Here is a 19410-nt window from a genome sequence, read left to right as displayed (position 1 = left end):
GGGAGCTGCACGTAATGATGCAAGTCTGCGGATCGTGGGAGTCGAGTGGAGCAGCCAGCTGGGTTTCGTTGTGCTGGCAGGCGAGCGGATCAACGGGCGGCCATGGAGATTCAATTGTGTGCGTTGGAGCGTTAGACGTAGTACAGCGTGCCACGTTGGGCCCAATGATGTTGATGGAGATGGTGGAGTCCATGCCCGGCCATCAAATGAGTAGGCGGTGAAAACGCCCCAACCGCTTTAGGTTCACCGCGGCCCGTCCCCACGTCATATGACCGTGCTCTCACCTCTTCACTACCGCGCATTCCAACATCACTTCACGACACATCCTGTGCTGTATCTGCATTATTTATTATAAACTAAGGCCCTACGTTATATCTGATGCAGTTGTGCTAAATACCGCGCGCCTGCGCATCCCTCAGTGTACCGACTGACAGAATGAACCTCCCTGTTATGGGTATGAAGATGCCAGCTCTCCAAGGTAAACAGTCGTATAGTCATGTACTCGTATATAGTATATGTCTTCCCGTCATCCCTTCTTCAGTCATCATCGTGGTCTCGTATTCCACCCTGTACAAGTCGTTTGCTGCTGCCTTCACCTCGCTCTCATGTTGCAAGTCCTTGAGCGAATCTCTTCAGCTTGCACCTCATTCCCCGTTGTAGTGCCGCTCGCTGCTGACTGATCTGTCGTTGTGTAGGGTTCATGCCATCGATGCAGCCGAAAGAAGAAGTGCTGAGCAGAGACTCAGGGCGCGACCGGTAAGAAGGCGGTGGAGGTCCCGAGAAGTATGTCGGGGCATCGGAAAGGTCGCCCATCGAGTCTTCGCGGATGAGACCGGCCGCTGCTGTCGATGGCCGGGTACTGTCTGCGCTTCGTGCCGTGCGCATAAATATGGCATTGAGACGGCGCTCAAAGACGCTCTCTGTATCGCCGAGTCGTGCACTCGCTGGCGTGCCCATCCGGGAGGGTAGCTGCGACTGTTGGTCGATTGACAGAAGCGCACTGGCGCGCGTCGAAGGATGTCGTGTCGATGGCCTTGTGACGGGGCGACGAAGCGATCCAGATCGGGACATGAGCATGGTACCAGGGGCTTCCGCAACGTCCTCGTAGGAAATAGCTAAGAGTGGCATCGATGCTGACTGTCTGTTGATTTGCTTCCGACATGCCTGGCGCTGAGACTTGGTTCGTAAAAGCGAAGGCATCTGAACCTGCATCTTTTTGGCGCAACGAAGGAACGACTTTCCGTGTTGACTGGTGGCTGTGGATGGTCTGACGACATCGGGTGCTCCAATCACGGGAATAGCATGCTGAGCCACGGCTGAGTCTTTGGCTCCTACATTTGTCGCTGCTCTCCAATACGAAAGGCCTCCCATGAGCGGGGGTGAAGGCGTGTTCATGCTAGCATCGAGCCATGCATTGACGTCCCGTCTCACGCCAGAATCAGGTCTCGCTGGGCGAAGAGGAGGTAGAACCGGCGGTCGAGGCGACACCCGCTCTACAAGTATCGGGAGCGGGGGTACTGCTGGCGCGTCTTGCAGGCTCGGTGTCGCTCCTGTTGAAGGTGCCGTACGCGGCCGCCTGACTGATGGTTTTCGCCGTATCTCAATTGGTCCCTCATCGTTCTTCAAGGTCTGTCGCGATGCCACTTTGCGCAGATGCCGTTGCAGCCACTTCTTCGCCGTTCCATGCTTGCTATTGGTGGTAGTAGTTGTCTGTTCTGTAGTGGTAGCCGTCATGCTGTGTGAATTTGGAGGAACTGTTTGCGAGAATGTCGTACGCTGAGTGATGCACGGCGGTAACAGTAATGTAGAAGAGGTGAAGGCGGAAATGCGGAAGTGACTTCGTGTGGGTTGAAACGGTTGTCGTCCATTGCGGAAGGTGCAGATGAGCTGCCATCGTAAGTTTCGGACGTCATGAGCCGAATGAGGAAAATGCTGTCATGGAGTTGTTGAAGGGGCAGTCACCCCCAACGATGAGGAAGGCACATTTCGGTGACCTTCACTTATCGGCGCAGTGCCTTCCTTATCAACATTGCAAGAGCTCAGACACTCGCGAGAGACGTGATTATCTTTATACCTAGGTATGACGAGAAGGCTTAATCCAATTCCACTGGAAACAACGTATGAGATACCGATCTAACCACGCTGAATGTCCTGCATCGCATCGCCCAGGTTTGGACCGGACCATGGCGGGACCAGCAGGCCCCTATTATGCTCATTGATTTCCTGCCGTATCTTCTCTTTCTCCTCTTCAGTCTTGTTTGGATCGTAGACATTGCCATCATCACCCTCCGATGAAGCCGATGGAGTCGACAAGGAGTTCGCGCTTACTTTGCGAAACGTCCTCTCCGTAGGATTGGTCGAACACGCTACTCTCCCAGCAGGTCTGGCAGATGGAGCGGCAGATGGGGTGACAGATGTTGGTGGTTGGTTCAGCGGCGGTGGACGTGGGTTCGCTGCTGGTGATGGGGGAAGTGGAGGGAAAGAAGAGAGAAATTCTCGTTCTTCTTCGGGTGAGCGTGAACGACTGTGTGTTGGGATAGGACGTGCGTGGATGCTGTCCCGGCGTGGGTGCTTCGGTGTGGGACGTAGCAGCACGTATGCCCTTCTTGCGGCATCTCTGTAAAGATCTCGTTCAATTTCTGTTTGCCGCCTCTTCGCCAGTCTGTCAGCCCGTGGCCCTGTGGGTATTCGGTGTTGGTTTCCCTTGAACCGTTCGTCCTCGGGACGTGCATCCTGTTCTGGAACGAACCTGGCTTCTGCCTGCCGATTCCTAGCCAGTCTGTCAGCTTTGGGTTCCGTAGGTATGAGTTGTTGGTCCTCCTTGATCCAGTCGTTCTTGGGACGTGCAGCTTGTTTGGAAACGAGCTTGGTGTCTGCTTGCCGACTCCTTGCCAGTCTGTCAGCTTTGGGTTCCGTGGGTGTTGATTGTTGGTTATCTCTGATCCCGTCGTTCTCGGTACGCGTGTCTTGTTGTGGAACGGGGTCAGTTTCTGGTTGCCGACTCTTTGCCAGTCTGTCGGCTTTTGGTTCCGTGGGTATTATGTGCGGGTTATCTTTGAACCAGTCCTCGATCTGTGCATTTTGTTCTGGAACGGATGAGGGCTCTCCTCTCCTAATACCGCGTCCCATGCCTCTGATCGGAAGGCCGTTGCCAACTCCTCTACCCCTTCCACCCTGGGAAGTATTGAATGCTCCACCAGTCCAAGTGTTATTGAAGTTTCCTCTACCTATTTCACGGAAGCCGAAGTCAGTGGAACTTCTTGCTCTCCGGTCATTGCTGTTTCCCCGGTTTCCACCTCGTCCGCGCGGCGCTCCGGACATGCCGTCAAGTTCTCCAATTCTGATGTCAACCCAGTTGAGATGGACCAGCGGTAAAGTATGTCGCTCCAACTATAACAACGATCAGCGACTTCCATTCAGCAGTTTGTATCACCAGCCCATCATTCCGGTGCCTTCGTCACCGGTCCACGTCTCACATCACATGCAATACCCAGCCGCTTCTCCACGCACCCAGCAAATAAGTGCAAGGCCTCACCTATCTATTTCAGATGTTAGCTGCCTTCCCATCCACCAACTCTCCCCTACTCTACCCTTCCACATTTCCCCACTGCCTCTACACGCTCCATACCACCATGGTCCCCCTCGCACATTTCCGCAAACGCATCCTCTACGCCCGATCAACCCTCCGCCTCACCCTCTGCGCAGACGGGAAACGACGCTGCCGTAGAAGACGACTCCGCTACATTATTACCAATTTACCTGATTTACGCGATGCAGCAATGAAGACCGCTGACTCCGTATCAAGGCAGCTAGACCACCTGTTGTGCTGAGATGAGGGTGGGTATGCTGGCGGCCATCTTGGTCTTCGTCACAGGGCTTATCTTCTTGTACGTGACGGCTTTACTGTTGACGGACTCAGGATGAATGCGTGGGGCTTGTTTTGATTCTGGATGTCGTCGTTCGACTGAGCTATTCGCGTCGGAAGTATGAAGGTGGCATCTGTGTCCACCTAGAGTGGATGATGTTGATGAAGAATTCGGGCGCCATCTTAGCTTTGTTGTCGAATTCGTTCAAACTGCTCCGCGTTGGCGGTAAATGGCGGCTGCATTCTGAATATCTCATCCCGTTCTGTGCGACATTAGCAGTACACGCGAAATCTCCATAGCCCCAAGCCAAAAGAATAGACACATTCAAAGATTTTAGTATATTCGATTCTTCCACCCACTCCACCCCCCATCCTATCCTATCCCCCCATATTTCTCTAATATCTAACAAGTGAAAAGTTTGGTGTTGGGTATATACAACTTGAAACAGCACAAAAGACCTCCCAAGATACGGTGCAACAACGACATTTGCCCGCCAGTGCCAACGAAGGCATATTTGTGTAGACATCTACATAGGAAAAACAAGAACGATGCTGATAACAATCTCGATGCTGAGTACAAAAAAGGACAAGAGGAAAAAGAAGAGGCTTATTAGTACGTATATATGTGTAAGAGATGTTGCGGTAAGTAAAAGTACCGTTCTGTTATTGATAAAGGAAATTGAACTGGGGGTATCAAGCTGTCAAGGCTGGGTATAATGGGTATAGCGAAAAGCCGAGCTGAGTAGTAGTAGCTAGAAAGATAAGAAACGACAAACGAAAATTTGCGGTAGATATGAGATATGTCGGAAATGGAGAAAAGGGAAATATCGCAGTAGAGTGTGGACTGTTCCGTGTATCGCGTTCCGTGTATCACGTTACGCCTTTGCCCGAAGAGTCCGACGCCGGTTTGTGGTGACAATTTCTGCTGTTCTATAAACAGCATCAAACAGTTTCGAGAGTTCGATCAACCCATCGAGACGCTGGGGTCGTTGGAGCCGACAAAGCCCGTTGACATGCCCATGTCCATGCGCAGGAATTGGTCTTGGTGGCTGTCGAGGCCGTCCATGCCGCTTGACATGCCCATGGAGTTGCCCATGCCGCTCATGTTGTTTTGGTTCATGGCGTGCGGGTCCATCATGGCTAGCGATTCTCGGCGACTGCTGTCAGCTGAGCCGACGTGCTGCACATGGGGCGAGAGCTGGTGCTGCTGGTGGGGCCGGAAGTCTTGGTTGCGCGACTGGTTCATGTGCTGGCGTGCGGCTGCCCATGCTTGGGCTTGAGCCTGCGCTTGGGCAATCTGGGCTTGCGTGATGTGCTGGGTGGGTTGCATGTGTGGCTGAAACTGTTGCGAAGGATGCGGCGGGGTGGGCTGGAGGGGTGCTCCGTGGTGATGTTGGGGCTGGGGGTGGTGCAAGGCCTGTTGTTGGGCCTGGTGCTGCATCTGATGCATCGAGTCGTCCTCCTCAATGGTTTGGGGCGTCAGGTCAATGTCGTCGTCGTCATCGTCGCCTTCCGCATCAACCTGATCGCAGTCTCCATCACCACAGACGGTGGGCGGCGCGCTAAAGGGCATGTTGGACTCCACCTTGATCGGGCTGCCTTGCCTGGGCTGGTTCACAGTAGCGAATTGTGGTGGGATGCTAGCCATGGAGCAGCTTCTGGTACTGGTACCACCGGGCAATGGCTTTTGCGCGCCCATACCGGAGACCGAGGCCCTATTCTCGCGTATAGCGGTCCGCCACTTGTCGATGAGGCGGTCGTAGTCCCAGTTGCGGTAGTCCATGCCGTGCTTAGCAAGCTCCCTAGCCGTGTCGGTACCAAGATTGATGCTGATAGGCGATACATCGGGAGCGCCTGAGGTCCAGCGGTTGGCTTTCAGGTATTCAATCTCCCTGCGTGCGTTCCCCAGCTGCACCTCGGCTTCCCGTCGCCTGTCGTCGGCACGGGCATAGCAGCGCAGTATCTCAACCTGCCAGCACTCCTGCCTCGTCTTATCTGACTGCTGTGTCCAGTGGTGGAAGGCGTCTGCAATGTGCCCAAAGAGGCGTTGGGGGTCGTGGTCGAAGAGCGGTGGGGTGGGCAGGGGCGAGGTGGTGGTGGAAGGAGCAGAGGAGTGCGAGCCCGAGGGATAGACCTGGTTGATCTGGCGCTGGCGCTGGTAGGCAAGCAGACGCTCGCGAACCTGCTTATTCAGCGCTTCGAACTGCTTCTGTCCCGGCGGGGTGATGGACCATGACTCGGACGTGGGAAAGGGCGTGGGGGAGAAGAGGGTAGAGGGCGCGGGGAGGATCTGAAGGCACAGCGAGGGGAAGCTCTGGGTGTAGGGGTCGAATTCGAAGAGGCCGGAGCCGGATGCTTTTGCGCTGTCTCTGTTAGCAGGATATATGGTGAGTGAATTGAGGACATACTTGGCTACTTGCACACTCTTCAGCAGCTCCCGCAGTGTCATCTCGGTGGCACTCGCAATCTCAGTCTCCTCATTCGACTTCTGCCTCTGGTCCAGCTCGGCCTTTCGCGACTGCCGCGATACGTCCCGGCGTGGGTCTGGTGTTTTGGTGTTGAGTCGTGAGGGCCGGTGGCCGCTTCCCCAGCTGACATCCTTGAACTGCCCCCTCGTCTTGCCCACCTCGAGCGGCTCATCGTCGTCTTCCGGGCTCTGCACGAGGACCGAATCCTCGCTCGCTATGCGCTTCTTGTTCGCGGGCGTGCTCGTGCCGCTGTCATCTCTCCGCGGTGTTGACACGCTGCCCTTGGCCTGCCGCCGTGTGATGCCGCCGCGCAGCTTCCGTATCTCGTCGACATTGTGTACGCCATCGGGCGCCTTTGGATTCTTGGGGCGGATGTACAGGTCCAGATGGCGTCCCAGGCTGGACGAGGTGAAGGCCTGGCCGCAAAAGGGACAGTTCTTGTCCTTGGCCGCCTTGAGCTGTGGTTCGGCGGTGGAGCGCGGTGTGGACGATTCGGTTTCGCCCATGATGGCTTGCAGATATTATTACTCAGGGTTCCCAAGCTCGAGCTTATCTCGATACGCAGAGTCGTTCATGCGTGCCTTGGGTAGAAGGATTATAGCTGCAGCTATGACATTACTATTACGGTCAGAAGGGGTAGTATACAAGGAAAGATGGGCATAGTGCACGCCAATGGCTAATGAGAGGAGACCAATTGGACGCTGCAGGCAAAAGGAGCGACGCGTTCGTTGGAGCAATATTATCTCGCTGCGGCTTGGCGCGAAAAGCTGCCCCTAATGCCTCTGCCGGGCACTATGATGCGCGCGCAGGAGGCGCGCAGTCAGCCGTGCGTGCAGCGGGAAGCCAGCCCGCCCGAACCAAAGGGCCCGACCTGTCTGACAGGACTCTACGGACTCTGGACGCGACGCACAAATTGCACTCGCGTCTATTTTGGCTCTACTTACTTTCCGCCCTGGCCAGCCTCGCCGCTGTCCGCGCCGCAATGTCCTCATACTCGTCCATGCCGCCGTCAAGCTTCCTGAGCTGCCCTCTAGTCAGCCGAAAAACGTTCCCCGGAGCTAACCCTGGCGCTTCATCCTCCGACTCGCTGCTGTCGTCAGCCTCGCCCTCGGACGCGTGAACCCCTGGCGCTAGCTTGTACGCCGACTCCCTCTGCACCACCGTTCTGCGGGGTGTTAGTAAGAACTCTATTTATTGACTGCAATAATCTCACCTCATGAAGAACCGGTCGTGTGTCACTACCAGCAGCGCTCCATCGTACTCTCGCAGCGCCATCACGAGACCCAAAATAGTATCAGCGTCCAGGTGCGTCGTCACCTCGTCGAGAATGAGCAGTTGCGGCGGCGGCCATAGCAACTTGGCAAGTGCGACCCTGACCTTCTGCCCTCCCGACAGGAGCACGAGCGGAACATCCGACACCGTCTGGCCATGGAGTCCCAGTCCACCCAGCACTGTCCGCGCATCCTTCTCCTGTGCGCCCTCGCCAATACTTTCCATCACGTGCCGGAGCGCTGTCGTCTGAGGGTTGGCAGCCGCGGTCGCAGTGAGCTCTTCGACCGACTGCTGCGAGAAGCGGCCAATCTTCACCCTTGCATGGCGCGCGACACTGCCAGATGTGGGCTTGAGACCGCCCTCGCTATCACCGCCCATTATTATGGAGACCAGCGTCGTCTTCCCTGAACCGTTCAGGCCTGCTAAACCTACCCGGTCCCTCGGATGTATGGTCAGACTGACGTCGGTCAAGATGGGCAATTTCTTTCGCCCAGGGTATGCAAATGACACCTTCTCTATACTTACCAGTGCCCCGGGAAACTTCAACTCGGCCGGCTGGTGTGGGAAGGAGAGGTGCACTGGGGGATCAAAATCAGGTATCTCAATCTCCGCCCGCTGCGTCGTGTGATAGCCTGCGAGATCGCGGTTCAGCTTGAAGCGACCACCTTTGGCACTGACCTGCAGCCCCATTCTATCATCAAGCTTTTTCTTCCGAGACGCAGCCTGTTTCAATTTCTTGTCGTCTCCCTTGTCCTTGGCGGCCTTGATGTTGCCTGCGATGGTCTTCTCAATGTGCTTCTTCTGCTTGTCCTGGGCATCCTTCATCTTAGTCATGTACCTGACCTTCTTCCATCTTTCGCGCTCGTACAGACTGAGGTTACCGCGGAAAGTCTCGAGAACCTGGTTGCGGAGGACAATGAGCTCTTCGGCTACCGCGTCTCCAAAGTCGCGATCATGGGTCGTTATGAGGACAGTCGTGCCTTTGAGATTGCGGATATAGTCTTGTAGCCAGATAATTGACGGCAAGTCTAGGAAGTTGGTGGGCTCGTCCAGAAGTAGTACGTCCGCATACTGTGTGAGAGCACAAGCTAGATCGCACCGCGTCTTCCATCCTCCTGATAGTTCCGACACGGGCCTGTCGATGCGATCCACCTTGAAGCCAAGGCCTAGCAAAACCACGCGCGCTTTTGCTTCTGCCTCAGCTGCATCCATGAGTTCGAGAGATGCTTGCACGCCAGCAAGCAAATCCGCAGCTGCTTGTGTCTCTTCGCTGAGCTTCGTGGCATCGATCTCGGTCTCTTGCAGCCGCTTCTCAGATTCTTCGAAGCGCTCTTCAAGCTTAATCAGCTCCTTCCTGGCTGCTTTGCCCCGAGCACCACTCCTCCTCTCAGCAATCCGATGACCCTCTCTCAATTGCAAACCTAATCTTTCATGCCCAATACGCCTGTACGCCTGAACCGGTGCCATGGAATCAACAGAGTTCTCGACCGCCTCACTAAGCAATTTCGCTTCTCGCACGTAGCGCTCTCGAACCCGATCACTCCGGACAACATGCTGCAGGACAGTCTCGCTCTCCAGGCTCAACGCAGTCATCTCATCTCCCAAGTCGTCCTCTCTCGTCTGACCTAGAAGGAGAATGCGCGTACTCCATGGTATACCCGGAACCAGACCATCGGCGATGGCTTTGAGGAGTGTTGATTTTCCTGTTCCGTTCCGACCTACCATTACATAGTGGCGTGCTTCTACCAGGTGAAGCGTCGTACGTGATAGTAGTTCTCGGTTGGCGACTGTGATGGACAGGTCTTTGACTAGTATCTACATGGTTCAATATGGTGTATGTGAGAGGGCTCGGCTGCCTGCTAACCTCTTTTGACGCAGGTGCATCGACAGAATCGACTGCGTACCGCGATTGCTGCGCCGTGACTGTTATGTGTCCACCGCCGTGATGCTCTTCCGCGGCTGGTGCTGCCTCTTTCCCTTTGCGTACCATTGTGAGAGGGATTGCCGACTGTTGAGCTTAGCAGTGTCGTCGCTGCAATGCAGTCTTCAGGTTTGGTTGTCTTGGGCATCGGCGACCTTCTTGCTCATATACACGTAAAAGGACATGGCCAAGCAGGGCGCGGTGCTAAGATGGATGGCGCTCGGCTCAGGATGAGTCGACGCCGTGGCTTCTGATTGGCTAGATGGATGATGACTAATTGTGGAGAGAAGGCGCAATGCGACGACCAGCGACATCATCTCAACGCTTGCTTACGGCTACCGACAATTTCTCCTATTGATCTCCAAACTCTTCCTTCAGCTCCAAAAATTCTGTTATATAACCCACCAGCTCCTTCAACTCCTCATCATTATCATCCTCGTATGTCGCGTCTTCCGGCCACCTCCCTCCGGCTCGCAAGATGGCGCTTCTCGACTCTCCGGTCTCACGTACTCGCTCTTCCCAGTATGGTTGCTCTAGTCTCTCTTTCAAGAACGTGTAGCGTTCTTTTCGGGCCTGCTCCTCGGGAGTGGTGATGGTGTTCGAATTCCGTGATCCTCGTCGCGCCTTTTTCCTCTTCTTCTTCGACGTGGCGTTGACTTGATTTGTATACACCGCCCATAATATACGACGTTGCTCCGAGGTATGGACCTCTTCCCAACCTGGGATACCTTCAGGGAACTCATATCCCATGGAAAGTGCTTGGCGCTGTAGGTCCGCGATATGTTCGAGGTACTGCCGGTCTGCTTCTCGTTGCTGGATCGCTTTGAGTCGTTTCGTTCGGGCCGCTAGTCGCTTCGAGGCCAGCGGCGTCTTCTTGCCACTGCTTCCATCGCTTTTAGGGGAAGGAAGAATGTCGGTGTAACCCATACTAGCCAACCAGCCATCCCATACCTCGACATCTCCTTCTAATCGCGTCACCTCCACATCCTCCAATACTTCGTAGCCAGGGATGTTCAACGGGAAGGGTACCTTACCCTCCTCAGCGTCTTTTCTGTACCCCGCGAGTTTCAACATCCACGCCCTTTCCACTTCAGCATTTCTATCCAGACTCAACGCCTTCCTCGTCGCATTCTCGTCTTGCACGTCCGAAAAGTACGGCGCATTACCTTCCGGGATCTGCACCCCATTCTGCCTAGCCATTTCCCGCCGCTCTTGCTCCCTCGCCTCCCTCAAACTATCATTCTCCCACGCCTGCTCCCTAGCTCGCAGCAGTCGACGCCGTTCGTCCGGCGTTATTGCCACGTGCGTACCAGACGGAGTTAAGGTACCGGGTGGCCCGGCGCCACCTGTACAGAGATAGTCTTCATCGGGGTCTTGATTTGATGTGTAGGTAAGGAGTGTAGCTGGTTGGCCGTCGATGGTTGAGGTGTAGATGTCGGGAGATTTGTCATACGAAACTATGCCTTGAGCGTGTGATTTGGGTGCCGGACCGGGTGGGTAGGGGGTTAGACATGTGGTGCAGAATGGGGATGTTGATGGGCTGTCGAGGTTGCAGAGGGGACAGCGGGTTGTGGGTAGCGTGGGTTGGCTTGATGGGTTTGACGTCTTCGCGTTCGGTGCATCCCGCTTCCGAGACCGCAAAGCCATCAACTCCGCATCAGAAAAAGGCGTGAAAATCATCCCGCGCCTCCGCTCTTCTCCCATCTCTCCCATCTCTCCCTTCCGCATCCCTTCATCCACCTCCCTCCTCTCACTCCTCGTAACAGCATCCCCCACCCCCTTCCCTCGCTGCTTATCCCTGCCCTTCACACCCTCCCCATCCCCATCCTCCCCCCTCCCCGCCAAATTCAATTCCCTCATCTCAAACACCCCCCTCACCACACCCGCCCTATGCACATCCCTCACATATCCCGGAATACCCCTACAAATACCTCTACACACCCTAGAAACATGTTTACATACACAAACGCCCATAGCGGTGCTTGTCTTCCCCAGGTGCGTGATGTGAGCGAGGGTACAGCGTGCGGTTGCGGGTATGATGCCGAAGCGGGCGGTGGGGGAGGTGGGGTAGAAGGAGTTGGGTATGTGGCGTTTTTGGCGTTTTTGTGGGGGTTGGGAGGGTTGGTTGGGTTCGGAGTGATGGGAATAGAATGGTGCGTATGGTACGTATGGTGGAGGGGGTTTTGAGGGGGCTTGGTGGTGGTGGTGGTGGTGGTGGCTGTGATTTGGGGTGATGTCTGGGCCGGGATGGTCGTCTACGTCGGTTCTGGTTCTCTTCCGTGATATTTTCTGGGAAGGAGGAGGGGTGTAGCTTCTGAGAGACGCCGTGGCTACTTCGGTCGTCACGACATTTGGGGGTTTCCTCTGGTACAACCCAACACCGTGGTCTTTGCCAAACGCAGCGTCAACATCCGCTATCGTCACGTTTCGTACGCGACTCGCATCAGATATCTTTGGAGGAACATGTACCCTTGAACTCGCGATGCTTGTCAACCGAGCGTATCTCCTCGCGTAGGGGTCGCATGGAGCGCTGCAAATGGATTTGGCTCGTCGTCGTTGGGTCATCGTACTGGCAGTGAGAGGATGTAGGATGAGCATTTCGGTACCATGGCTCACGAATGTTGGTGATGCGTGCTAGATCGGGATAAAGGTGAGTGTGTACAAAGACTTTGTATGATATAGCGCGAGTGATAAGAGTGGCGAAATCGAACAAAGGGTGGTTTGGCAAGACAAAGGGAACAAAAGCCTGGATAACGGAAAGATGGCATAAGCCTCGTCGACGGGAGGCACTAGAGGCAGCATAGATTGGTGTCGTGATTCTAAGGTTTGCTGCATACACACTTCTATGTCTCAAAAACTAGATAGTCTCTAATGTAATGTATACTTCTAGCTATATCAGCTTTTCATCTTTCTTTGCAATGCGACAGGCGAAATTCATCACAGTGAAACGAATTATCGGGGTAATTACGAAACCCTCAACATGAGCGAAATCTCGCCAACGCAACACAAGACAAACTCCCTACTCCTCCACAGCCACTCAACTCCCCCTAGCCCTCAAATCCGCCTGCCTCCCCCTCATACTCTGAAAGAAGCCCTGCATCAAGCTCTGATCAATCCGACTAAACTCCCACCACCCCTCCTGCGCCGCATCCGTAGTCCCCACATAAACCTCCCTCGGATGCAGTCTCGCACAGGGCCAAAGTCCAAATGGACGGACAGACAGCGTCGCAAGCAGCGGATACACTTCTTCCAGAAGCAGGCTCGACAAGATCTTCATCTCTCCTCTGTATCCCGGCGATACCTGGTCAATGAACTCCTGGGAAAGCAGGTCTAATGTTGTGTCTACAAGGCGCACATGCCCGCCATTACTTCCCCACGACGCGCCGTACGGCGGCGGGGGTCTTGTTTCCTCGGTTGGGGGGTCGACATGCGATTTGAACGCTTGCTTGTCCACGACGAGGAAATCTTGCGTCCACATACGACCTAGCGTGGGTAGCATGGTGAAAGTCCGCTTGAAATGCTGTTTCGCAGCCGCGATGTCGCCTTCCGCGATCCCAGCCTCCCGGCCATCGATGAACATGATTTTGGCCTTGCTCTTGATAGCGTCGAAGCCTGAGATCCACGTCCCAGATCGCATGACGTCTTTGGTGAAGTTTTCTTCGAAGGTAGCCCATTCTTCGTCGGTTTGCTCATAGGTGAGGCGGTAGCATACGAAACCCCATGCATCGGGATTTCTCTCGAGATTCCGTGGGTTCTTTGCGTAAAAGTCCATGCGTTCGCGTAGGATGGTGATCCAATGTTCTTGCGCGACGGGCTTGGGTGGACCGCAGAGGGCGAGGCGGGTCTCATCGCGGTTCTTCTTGCCTTCCTCGTAGTGGCCGAGGAGGTTCTCGGTGTCGCGGAAGCGGGGGTGGGCTGGCTTGGTGAGTTGGCCCATTATGTCCATTTGTTCTGCTAGGGAGGGTGGGTTGGCGGCTTGGTCGGCGGCGGCTTTGTCTTCGGCTTCTAAGATGGCTAACTGGTGCTTGAAGGACTTGCTTCCCATGATTTGGGACCAGGTGTTTTTTCGTTGGGCTACGGGGAGGTCGGTGAAGGCGTTGGTGGCTGTGTAGCCCTTGAAACCGGTCATCGGGACGCCGATCGTGTACTCGAGTCTGGTGAGCATCCCTCTGAGATCTTGGACACACTCGTAGTACTTCTTGCCGGCTTCGCCTATAGCTACTTCGTCGGTTCCAGCGGTTTTGAGTGCCTCTTTGTACTGCTCGAAGGCACGTGCTTGAACTTCATCCACGCGATCTACAACCCATTGATGCGTTCGCGTTGACATGTTTGTCATCCCGTCGTTCCAGTACTCTGCCCACATGCCAGCAAGATCCAATCTCTCTTCGACGCCATTTTGTTCGCGTCGCAAATTGGCTGCCTTTTGGAATTCGACATATCTGTCGACCATCCAGTTGAAAGCGTCGCGAGTCCGGGTGTGGACCTCCTCGTGACTGAACCATTCAAATATCTTGGTGAGGTCATTGATCAATTCGAAGAGGTTCCTGTAGTTGGCAGGATCATCCATCTTGCGTTCTACCCAGCGATCTCCGCTGATTGGCACCATACCAAGCAAGAGCTTTGCTTTGAGAGGGCGTAGACGCGCGAGGAAGCCCATGTGTGGTGATCTTCGGAGCTCTGGGATTTCTTGCCTCTTCATCAGCGGTGCAATGCGGTCCATGCAACTGTAGTTGTTTCTGTTGAAAGGTGCAGGAGCCCATTGACTGTATGGCGCGGTCAGCAGCCCGTATTCTTCTTGTGTCATGAGTGGGAAAGACGGACGGCCGCCGCCGGGTCTGCGACCGCCAGTACTGTAGTCACTAAAGCCCTGTAGGTTTCGCACTGATACGAGGTCCTCCTCTTGTATTTGTTAGTGTATGGTCATGAGTTGAATGAAGGTTTAGTACCATAAACAAGATTGAGCAGCTGCTCGTGACTCCATGATGCATGGTCACCGAACCAGTCCTTCATGTGCTTCTCCGCCGCATCAAGATTCATATTGCGAAGACTTTCTTCCATTGTCTCTTTCCCTGCAGCGGTAGCGGTATGTGACGTTGAGGTGAATTGTTGATAGCGGACTATGGGAATCTGTCTTTGCATTTGTAGACTCGAAGACAGGTACGGTGTAGAACGAGCTATGCTACATCTGGGCACGCGCCAGGCTGCAATGCGCGAGGCCTGTCGGGTCAGCCTGAACGAAGCCATGAATAGAATTTTTTCAAGGCAACGAACGCTCGAGCGCGGAGCCCAGAAGACGTTCACGGGCGGCTGCCTCAGGGTGAATGTAAGGCGTGCCGCGTTATGACTGAAAAGGGAAAGGCGGATCACCGCTAGTTACCGCGGCGCCACTAGGCAGCGATCTGGACCCAGATCACTTCCCGTCCCAAATCGCTCATTGCTTTTCCCTCGCGAGAGATGCTCTGCGGATGCACACTTCCACTCTCACCCATGCGACGCGTAATGGGTATCATATATGCGGTTTCTGGAGTGCCCAGCTCGTAATGGAAATGTATTGTCATATCCGTGTCTTCCCGTTCACGATATAGCCAAGTTGCTTGCCTTCTCCGTTGCTTCTCTAAGCATGCAAGATGGGGAAATAATACAGACAGCACACTCTGACCTCAATGGCTAATTGGCGCAAGAACTCTCGCAAAGCTATGCTTTTGTCTATCTCTTTTGCTTAGCACCAAGCTGTCCAGCTTCATTTGTGACTGCGACTCCCAAATGAGCTAGTGTTGCGTCACGAAGACCGCGATATCCCTGCCCATCTTGCTTTCAGGTCGCACAAAAGCTTCCTCGCTTTCATTCCCAAGGTCTGTGAGCCCCTCAATGCCATACTTCCTATTGCTGTTTGACTTGTTCGACGAGATGCCAAAACGCTTCATCTCAAACTTGCCACTACGCGATCGGTCGGACTGTGTACGTCGAGATGTGCCAGAAGCCTTGTCGTGACTTCCGGCGCTGCTCCAGACTTTAGGAAGGTAGGTCTTGATGAGAACTTTGAAGGTGGATGCCGAGCTGCAGATGATAGCTGCGAAAACATAGAGTTAGCCTTGAGGGATCTCATCAAAGATATGAGAGGAGACATACCTGCGTAGATCTCGATGCTACACCAGTTCAACGAATCGGCCATGTAGTACCAAATATCGGCTTCATCGGAGAGAAACAGCACGTAATAGAATCGCACACAGCCAGCTGCAACTGCGACCAGTCCGACACCCAGAAGAGCGCACAGAGCGATCTTTTGACCGCGCGGCATTTGGAGCTTCCAGACTATGTGCATTGGTAGGATGTATATGGCGAAGTCTTGAACGATGCTGTAGGACGCAAGGGTCAATCAATCTGCATCCAGTCGGGATTTTGGTTGCAATGCTTACGTCATAATGCCGTTGATGTTGAAGAACACTTGCTGCGTGTCCTGCTTGAGGCATTTCTCTGGATGCAGAGCCTGACTCTCAAGGTCCCAAAACAGAGATGGCGGTGTGCAGACGAATAATAGCACAAAGAAAGTCACAATAGATAGGGCGGCTACCCATGCCATTAAGAAGTACACAATCCACCTCGTGGGTCGTCGAGGGTCTAGTCGGTGGTAGAAGACGAGTATGCTGAACTTGACGAGACATATCGCTACAACGTAGAGTAGGCGTGTCGCGAGATTTGCCTTCAACATAGGAGTGAGGTCTTCGTTGGAAATGTCGGGTGCTGTAAGATCGTCAGCTGAAATTCGAGCAGATGATCGGTATTGACTGCTTACTGTGCTTGCCTACACCGTACCAGCCGCCTACGAACGGGCTGTTAGTCAATCTCAAGCTCGATCACGCCTTCGATGTGAGGTTCGTAAACTTACAAACCATATTAGCGACTGACAGCGAGATGGTGAAGAACGCGCCAGAGATTATCAAATCTGAGTTGAGCTCTGTCAGTATGCCGTTTGCTACAGTCAGCTATTGGGTGGAACTCACAGTCGTCGGTAGCTAGTTTGAGCCGTATCAAGCGTACACGAACATAGACGCGTAGGAATACTATGACACTGGAGATTGCGATGAAGGGGATGCCGATTGCGAATAATGAAGACTGCTTGGTATCACTCTCGAGCCCGCGAGGCTGCATTTGACGAGACATGTTCTGCAGTGGAGACATCTGCGGTGGTCAAACACCAAAGAAGAACTGATGCGTGTGGAGAAGATGTCCTATCCAAAGCCAAGTGCCACTGCAGCCACAGATCAAGACACAACTACAACTATTGGCCTACTCGGGGCCACCCGCCGTGCCTCACGGCGTGGGAGAACAGGCTGGCGATCGTTATGTCTGTTGGTAAATCACATGGTAGTCGTTTCGCCCCGGTGCAACGGTCTTGGACGCCTATGCAGTCGCGGCTCGAAATGGTATCTCTTTCGTGTCTGATCACCATCTCACTGGAGCAAGTATGGCTATCCCCTGGCCGCGCTAAAATTGCCGTTGCATTATCTGAATAGAAGCAACTCTTGGTGGTCTGTGAAGCTCGGTTAGAATTTTGACGCAAAGATGAGCTCATACTCGGTAGTGTCGCATAAATGTCCACGCCGCACTGACTCGAGGGCGGACATTACCCCACGCCGTATGCCGTGGCTAAATCCTACACAAGGGACCTGCCGCTTAGGATGGCAGGCAGCTCCGATGGGATGTTATTCCCGACTGAAGGATTCGTGAGCCGCGTACGCTGTTGCATGGAACGTGTCGAGACTATCCTGAGCAGGAAGCGATTTTCATATTTTGCAGACATGATCGCGATGAGAACGAAAGCGGGGATGTCGGAACGTAGTTCTATTCGCATTTTAGGATCACCAGAGCACCCCATTCAAGGGAAAACCCGAACGCCCAAGAGCCTACATTAAGATAAAAGCTTGCGAAGTTAGTAGCCTAACGGCGACGTAGGCTCCTAGGTGTTCAGTTTTTCCCTTGTATGAGGTGAGAGGAACTTCAGGATGGCCAGCTGAAAGAGACCGTCCATGCGCAGTATGGATCCTCTCGCTCCATGAGCAGGTCTCGAAGATGGCATGCTCAATGGAAAGCCCACCTCCTCGGTGCTCACTTTTTAGTCGCACCGATGCAGCTCTCCATAGTTACCATGCGTCTGTTCTCCTTCAGTGCAATCAACTCAGCTTGAAATTCATCTTCCCAAGCATCTTGCTGTCTTTTTGGCTTCCAGCCCAATAGCTTGCGTGCAAGTACAGCTTTCGTAGCTTTATGTCCACCCCAACCCCGCTCCGCAATATCACGACGACCCGCAGTGAGCTTATCGGCAATCTCGTACAGCGGCACAGACCGAATCTCCCTCTCCTTGGGGGTACCTTCACGTGGCAAGATACCGTCAGCGAATGCTGCGTCCAGACACCCTTGGTTGATGTCCTTGATGAGTGTGCGCCCGACGGCCGCGAACATGACGCCGTTCTTGCCGGATGGGAGGTAACCGACGCCGCGATCTTCGCGTTCGAGGATCTTGCGTACGAGAAGAACGTAGATGTCGGCGAGATCGATGACGTGAACCCAATCGAAGTTCGCTGTTTCATTGAGCTTCCAACCGTACCCATGCTGTACAACGTACATCATGATCAAGGGAATGACCAGGCCTTGCTTGTTGAACAAGCCGGTGCCTTCGCCAAAGATGCATGGTGTGTTGATACTGATAGCTTGTACGCCAGTAGCATCAGCAGCCTCCAAGACGCCCACTTCTGTTGTCCGCTGTGTGTAGGGCTCCATCTCATCGAGCGCTCTCATGAAGCTGAAGATCCTGCCTTTATCCGTCTCGTCGTTCCATTCTCGTATGGGTCGTGGAGGTTGCGATATGGGACGGTCGGACAGATTGGTGCAACCTGATATGTGCAGTATCCATGGCGCCGGCTTGCCAGCATTGATGCCGCGAGCGAGTCCATTGACAAAAGCAATGGCGCCTTCGGGAATGAAGCCAGAGCCTGTGTTGATGATGATGTCGTAGTTGGATGCTGTGTCTTCGATGAAGGCTACGTCTTCCAGACCGGACCACTTGATAGTGTTTACACGGGAGCCGTATACGGTTTTGAGCTTCTGAGCTTGCGTTTCGTCGCGGATGAGGAGGTCAAAAGTGAGATCTTTGATACTCGGTGCTGTGCTTGCAATGAGCTGGGCGAGAACAGTGCCGCCAACGTATCCTGTAGCGCCCGTGAGTAGAATCTTGCTCATTGTGAGATCTAGAAGGATGTCCAACAGGTTCGAGAGATGTATTGATCAACCGAAATCCATTTGCTCTCTCAACCAGTCTTGTCTGTCGAGACAGCTCCTCGGAAACTGACTCGTACTCATGCTTCATAGTGGGTACCATGCTGGGGGAAGCGACCCCGGCCATATAGAATCCTTACACATTTGGAAATAACGACGTCGCGTGGGGTTGGGCAAGGAGCTGAAAGGATTCTTCCGGTTAACCGAGTTGCTTTGAGCATGCATCAGCCGCCTGTTAACTTCCGATATGCGCCTTGAATCAACAGTTGTGACCGTGGGAGGACATGACCAGGTAGCCGACACTCAGAGAAAGAACGGAACGTCTGGTCGTTGCGGTCAGGCAAAGGGCGGCTATAAATGCGAGCCACATCTTGTCTACCAGACGGTCGAGTTGTGGTCGACTTCTGCCTCAACACACTGTTGAGCTGAACTGTATGAGGCAAATCCTCCGCTATTCCAGGGGGAGATGCGTTCGTGAGGCACAGCAAGATCGGCTCATGTGAGAGGGACGGGGTGCACGACCGTCGCTAGTCAGAGTCGAGCTTCCTGGTCGCGGCAGTGACATCGACGAAGGGTTGTGGAACGCCTGTGATGTTGATGTGTCGGTTTCG

General features: G+C 54.1%; 8 protein-coding genes across 8 annotated transcripts; all 8 read right to left on the bottom strand.

Moving 5' to 3' along the window:
- Positions 1-603: 603 nt before the first annotated feature.
- On the bottom strand, positions 604-1128 carry J4E92_010243 (uncharacterized protein; the record flags this gene model as incomplete). Its single annotated transcript, XM_051501582.1, has 1 exon — positions 604-1128. One exon carries the CDS (start codon positions 1126-1128, stop codon positions 604-606), a length of 525 nt encoding a protein of 174 aa, XP_051348213.1.
- A 3701-nt stretch (positions 1129-4829) lies between these two features.
- J4E92_010242 (uncharacterized protein) lies at positions 4830-6839 on the bottom strand (the record flags this gene model as incomplete). The annotated part of the gene is made up of 2 exons (XM_051501581.1): positions 4830-6228; positions 6274-6839. 2 exons carry the CDS (start codon positions 6837-6839, stop codon positions 4830-4832), a joined length of 1965 nt encoding a protein of 654 aa, XP_051348212.1.
- A 430-nt stretch (positions 6840-7269) lies between these two features.
- J4E92_010241 (uncharacterized protein) lies at positions 7270-9595 on the bottom strand (the record flags this gene model as incomplete). Its single annotated transcript, XM_051501580.1, has 3 exons — positions 7270-7498; positions 7547-9420; positions 9470-9595. The coding sequence occupies 3 exons, from the start codon at positions 9593-9595 to the stop codon at positions 7270-7272; spliced, it is 2229 nt and encodes a 742-aa protein (XP_051348211.1).
- Positions 9596-9877: 282 nt separating this feature from the next.
- Positions 9878-10726, bottom strand: J4E92_010240 (uncharacterized protein; the record flags this gene model as incomplete). Its single annotated transcript, XM_051501579.1, has 1 exon — positions 9878-10726. The coding sequence occupies one exon, from the start codon at positions 10724-10726 to the stop codon at positions 9878-9880; it is 849 nt and encodes a 282-aa protein (XP_051348210.1).
- A 1837-nt stretch (positions 10727-12563) lies between these two features.
- Positions 12564-14507, bottom strand: J4E92_010239 (uncharacterized protein; the record flags this gene model as incomplete). Its single annotated transcript, XM_051501578.1, has 2 exons — positions 12564-14376; positions 14503-14507. The coding sequence occupies 2 exons, from the start codon at positions 14505-14507 to the stop codon at positions 12564-12566; spliced, it is 1818 nt and encodes a 605-aa protein (XP_051348209.1).
- Positions 14508-15294: 787 nt separating this feature from the next.
- Positions 15295-15824, bottom strand: J4E92_010238 (uncharacterized protein; the record flags this gene model as incomplete). Its single annotated transcript, XM_051501577.1, has 2 exons — positions 15295-15596; positions 15656-15824. The coding sequence occupies 2 exons, from the start codon at positions 15822-15824 to the stop codon at positions 15295-15297; spliced, it is 471 nt and encodes a 156-aa protein (XP_051348208.1).
- A 114-nt stretch (positions 15825-15938) lies between these two features.
- Positions 15939-16419, bottom strand: J4E92_010237 (uncharacterized protein; the record flags this gene model as incomplete). The annotated part of the gene is made up of 3 exons (XM_051501576.1): positions 15939-16267; positions 16320-16346; positions 16413-16419. 3 exons carry the CDS (start codon positions 16417-16419, stop codon positions 15939-15941), a joined length of 363 nt encoding a protein of 120 aa, XP_051348207.1.
- A 1213-nt stretch (positions 16420-17632) lies between these two features.
- On the bottom strand, positions 17633-18763 carry J4E92_010236 (uncharacterized protein; the record flags this gene model as incomplete). Its single annotated transcript, XM_051501575.1, has 1 exon — positions 17633-18763. One exon carries the CDS (start codon positions 18761-18763, stop codon positions 17633-17635), a length of 1131 nt encoding a protein of 376 aa, XP_051348206.1.
- Positions 18764-19410: the final 647 nt, after the last annotated feature.

The sequence above is a fragment of the Alternaria infectoria genome (genome assembly GCF_024043175.1).
Source record: "Alternaria infectoria strain BMP 0036 chromosome Unknown scaffold_33, whole genome shotgun sequence".
NCBI classification, from domain to species: domain Eukaryota; kingdom Fungi; phylum Ascomycota; class Dothideomycetes; order Pleosporales; family Pleosporaceae; genus Alternaria; species Alternaria infectoria.
The sequence above is the reverse complement of the archived record's forward strand: the minus strand, read 5'-3'. Positions and strand labels throughout refer to the sequence as shown.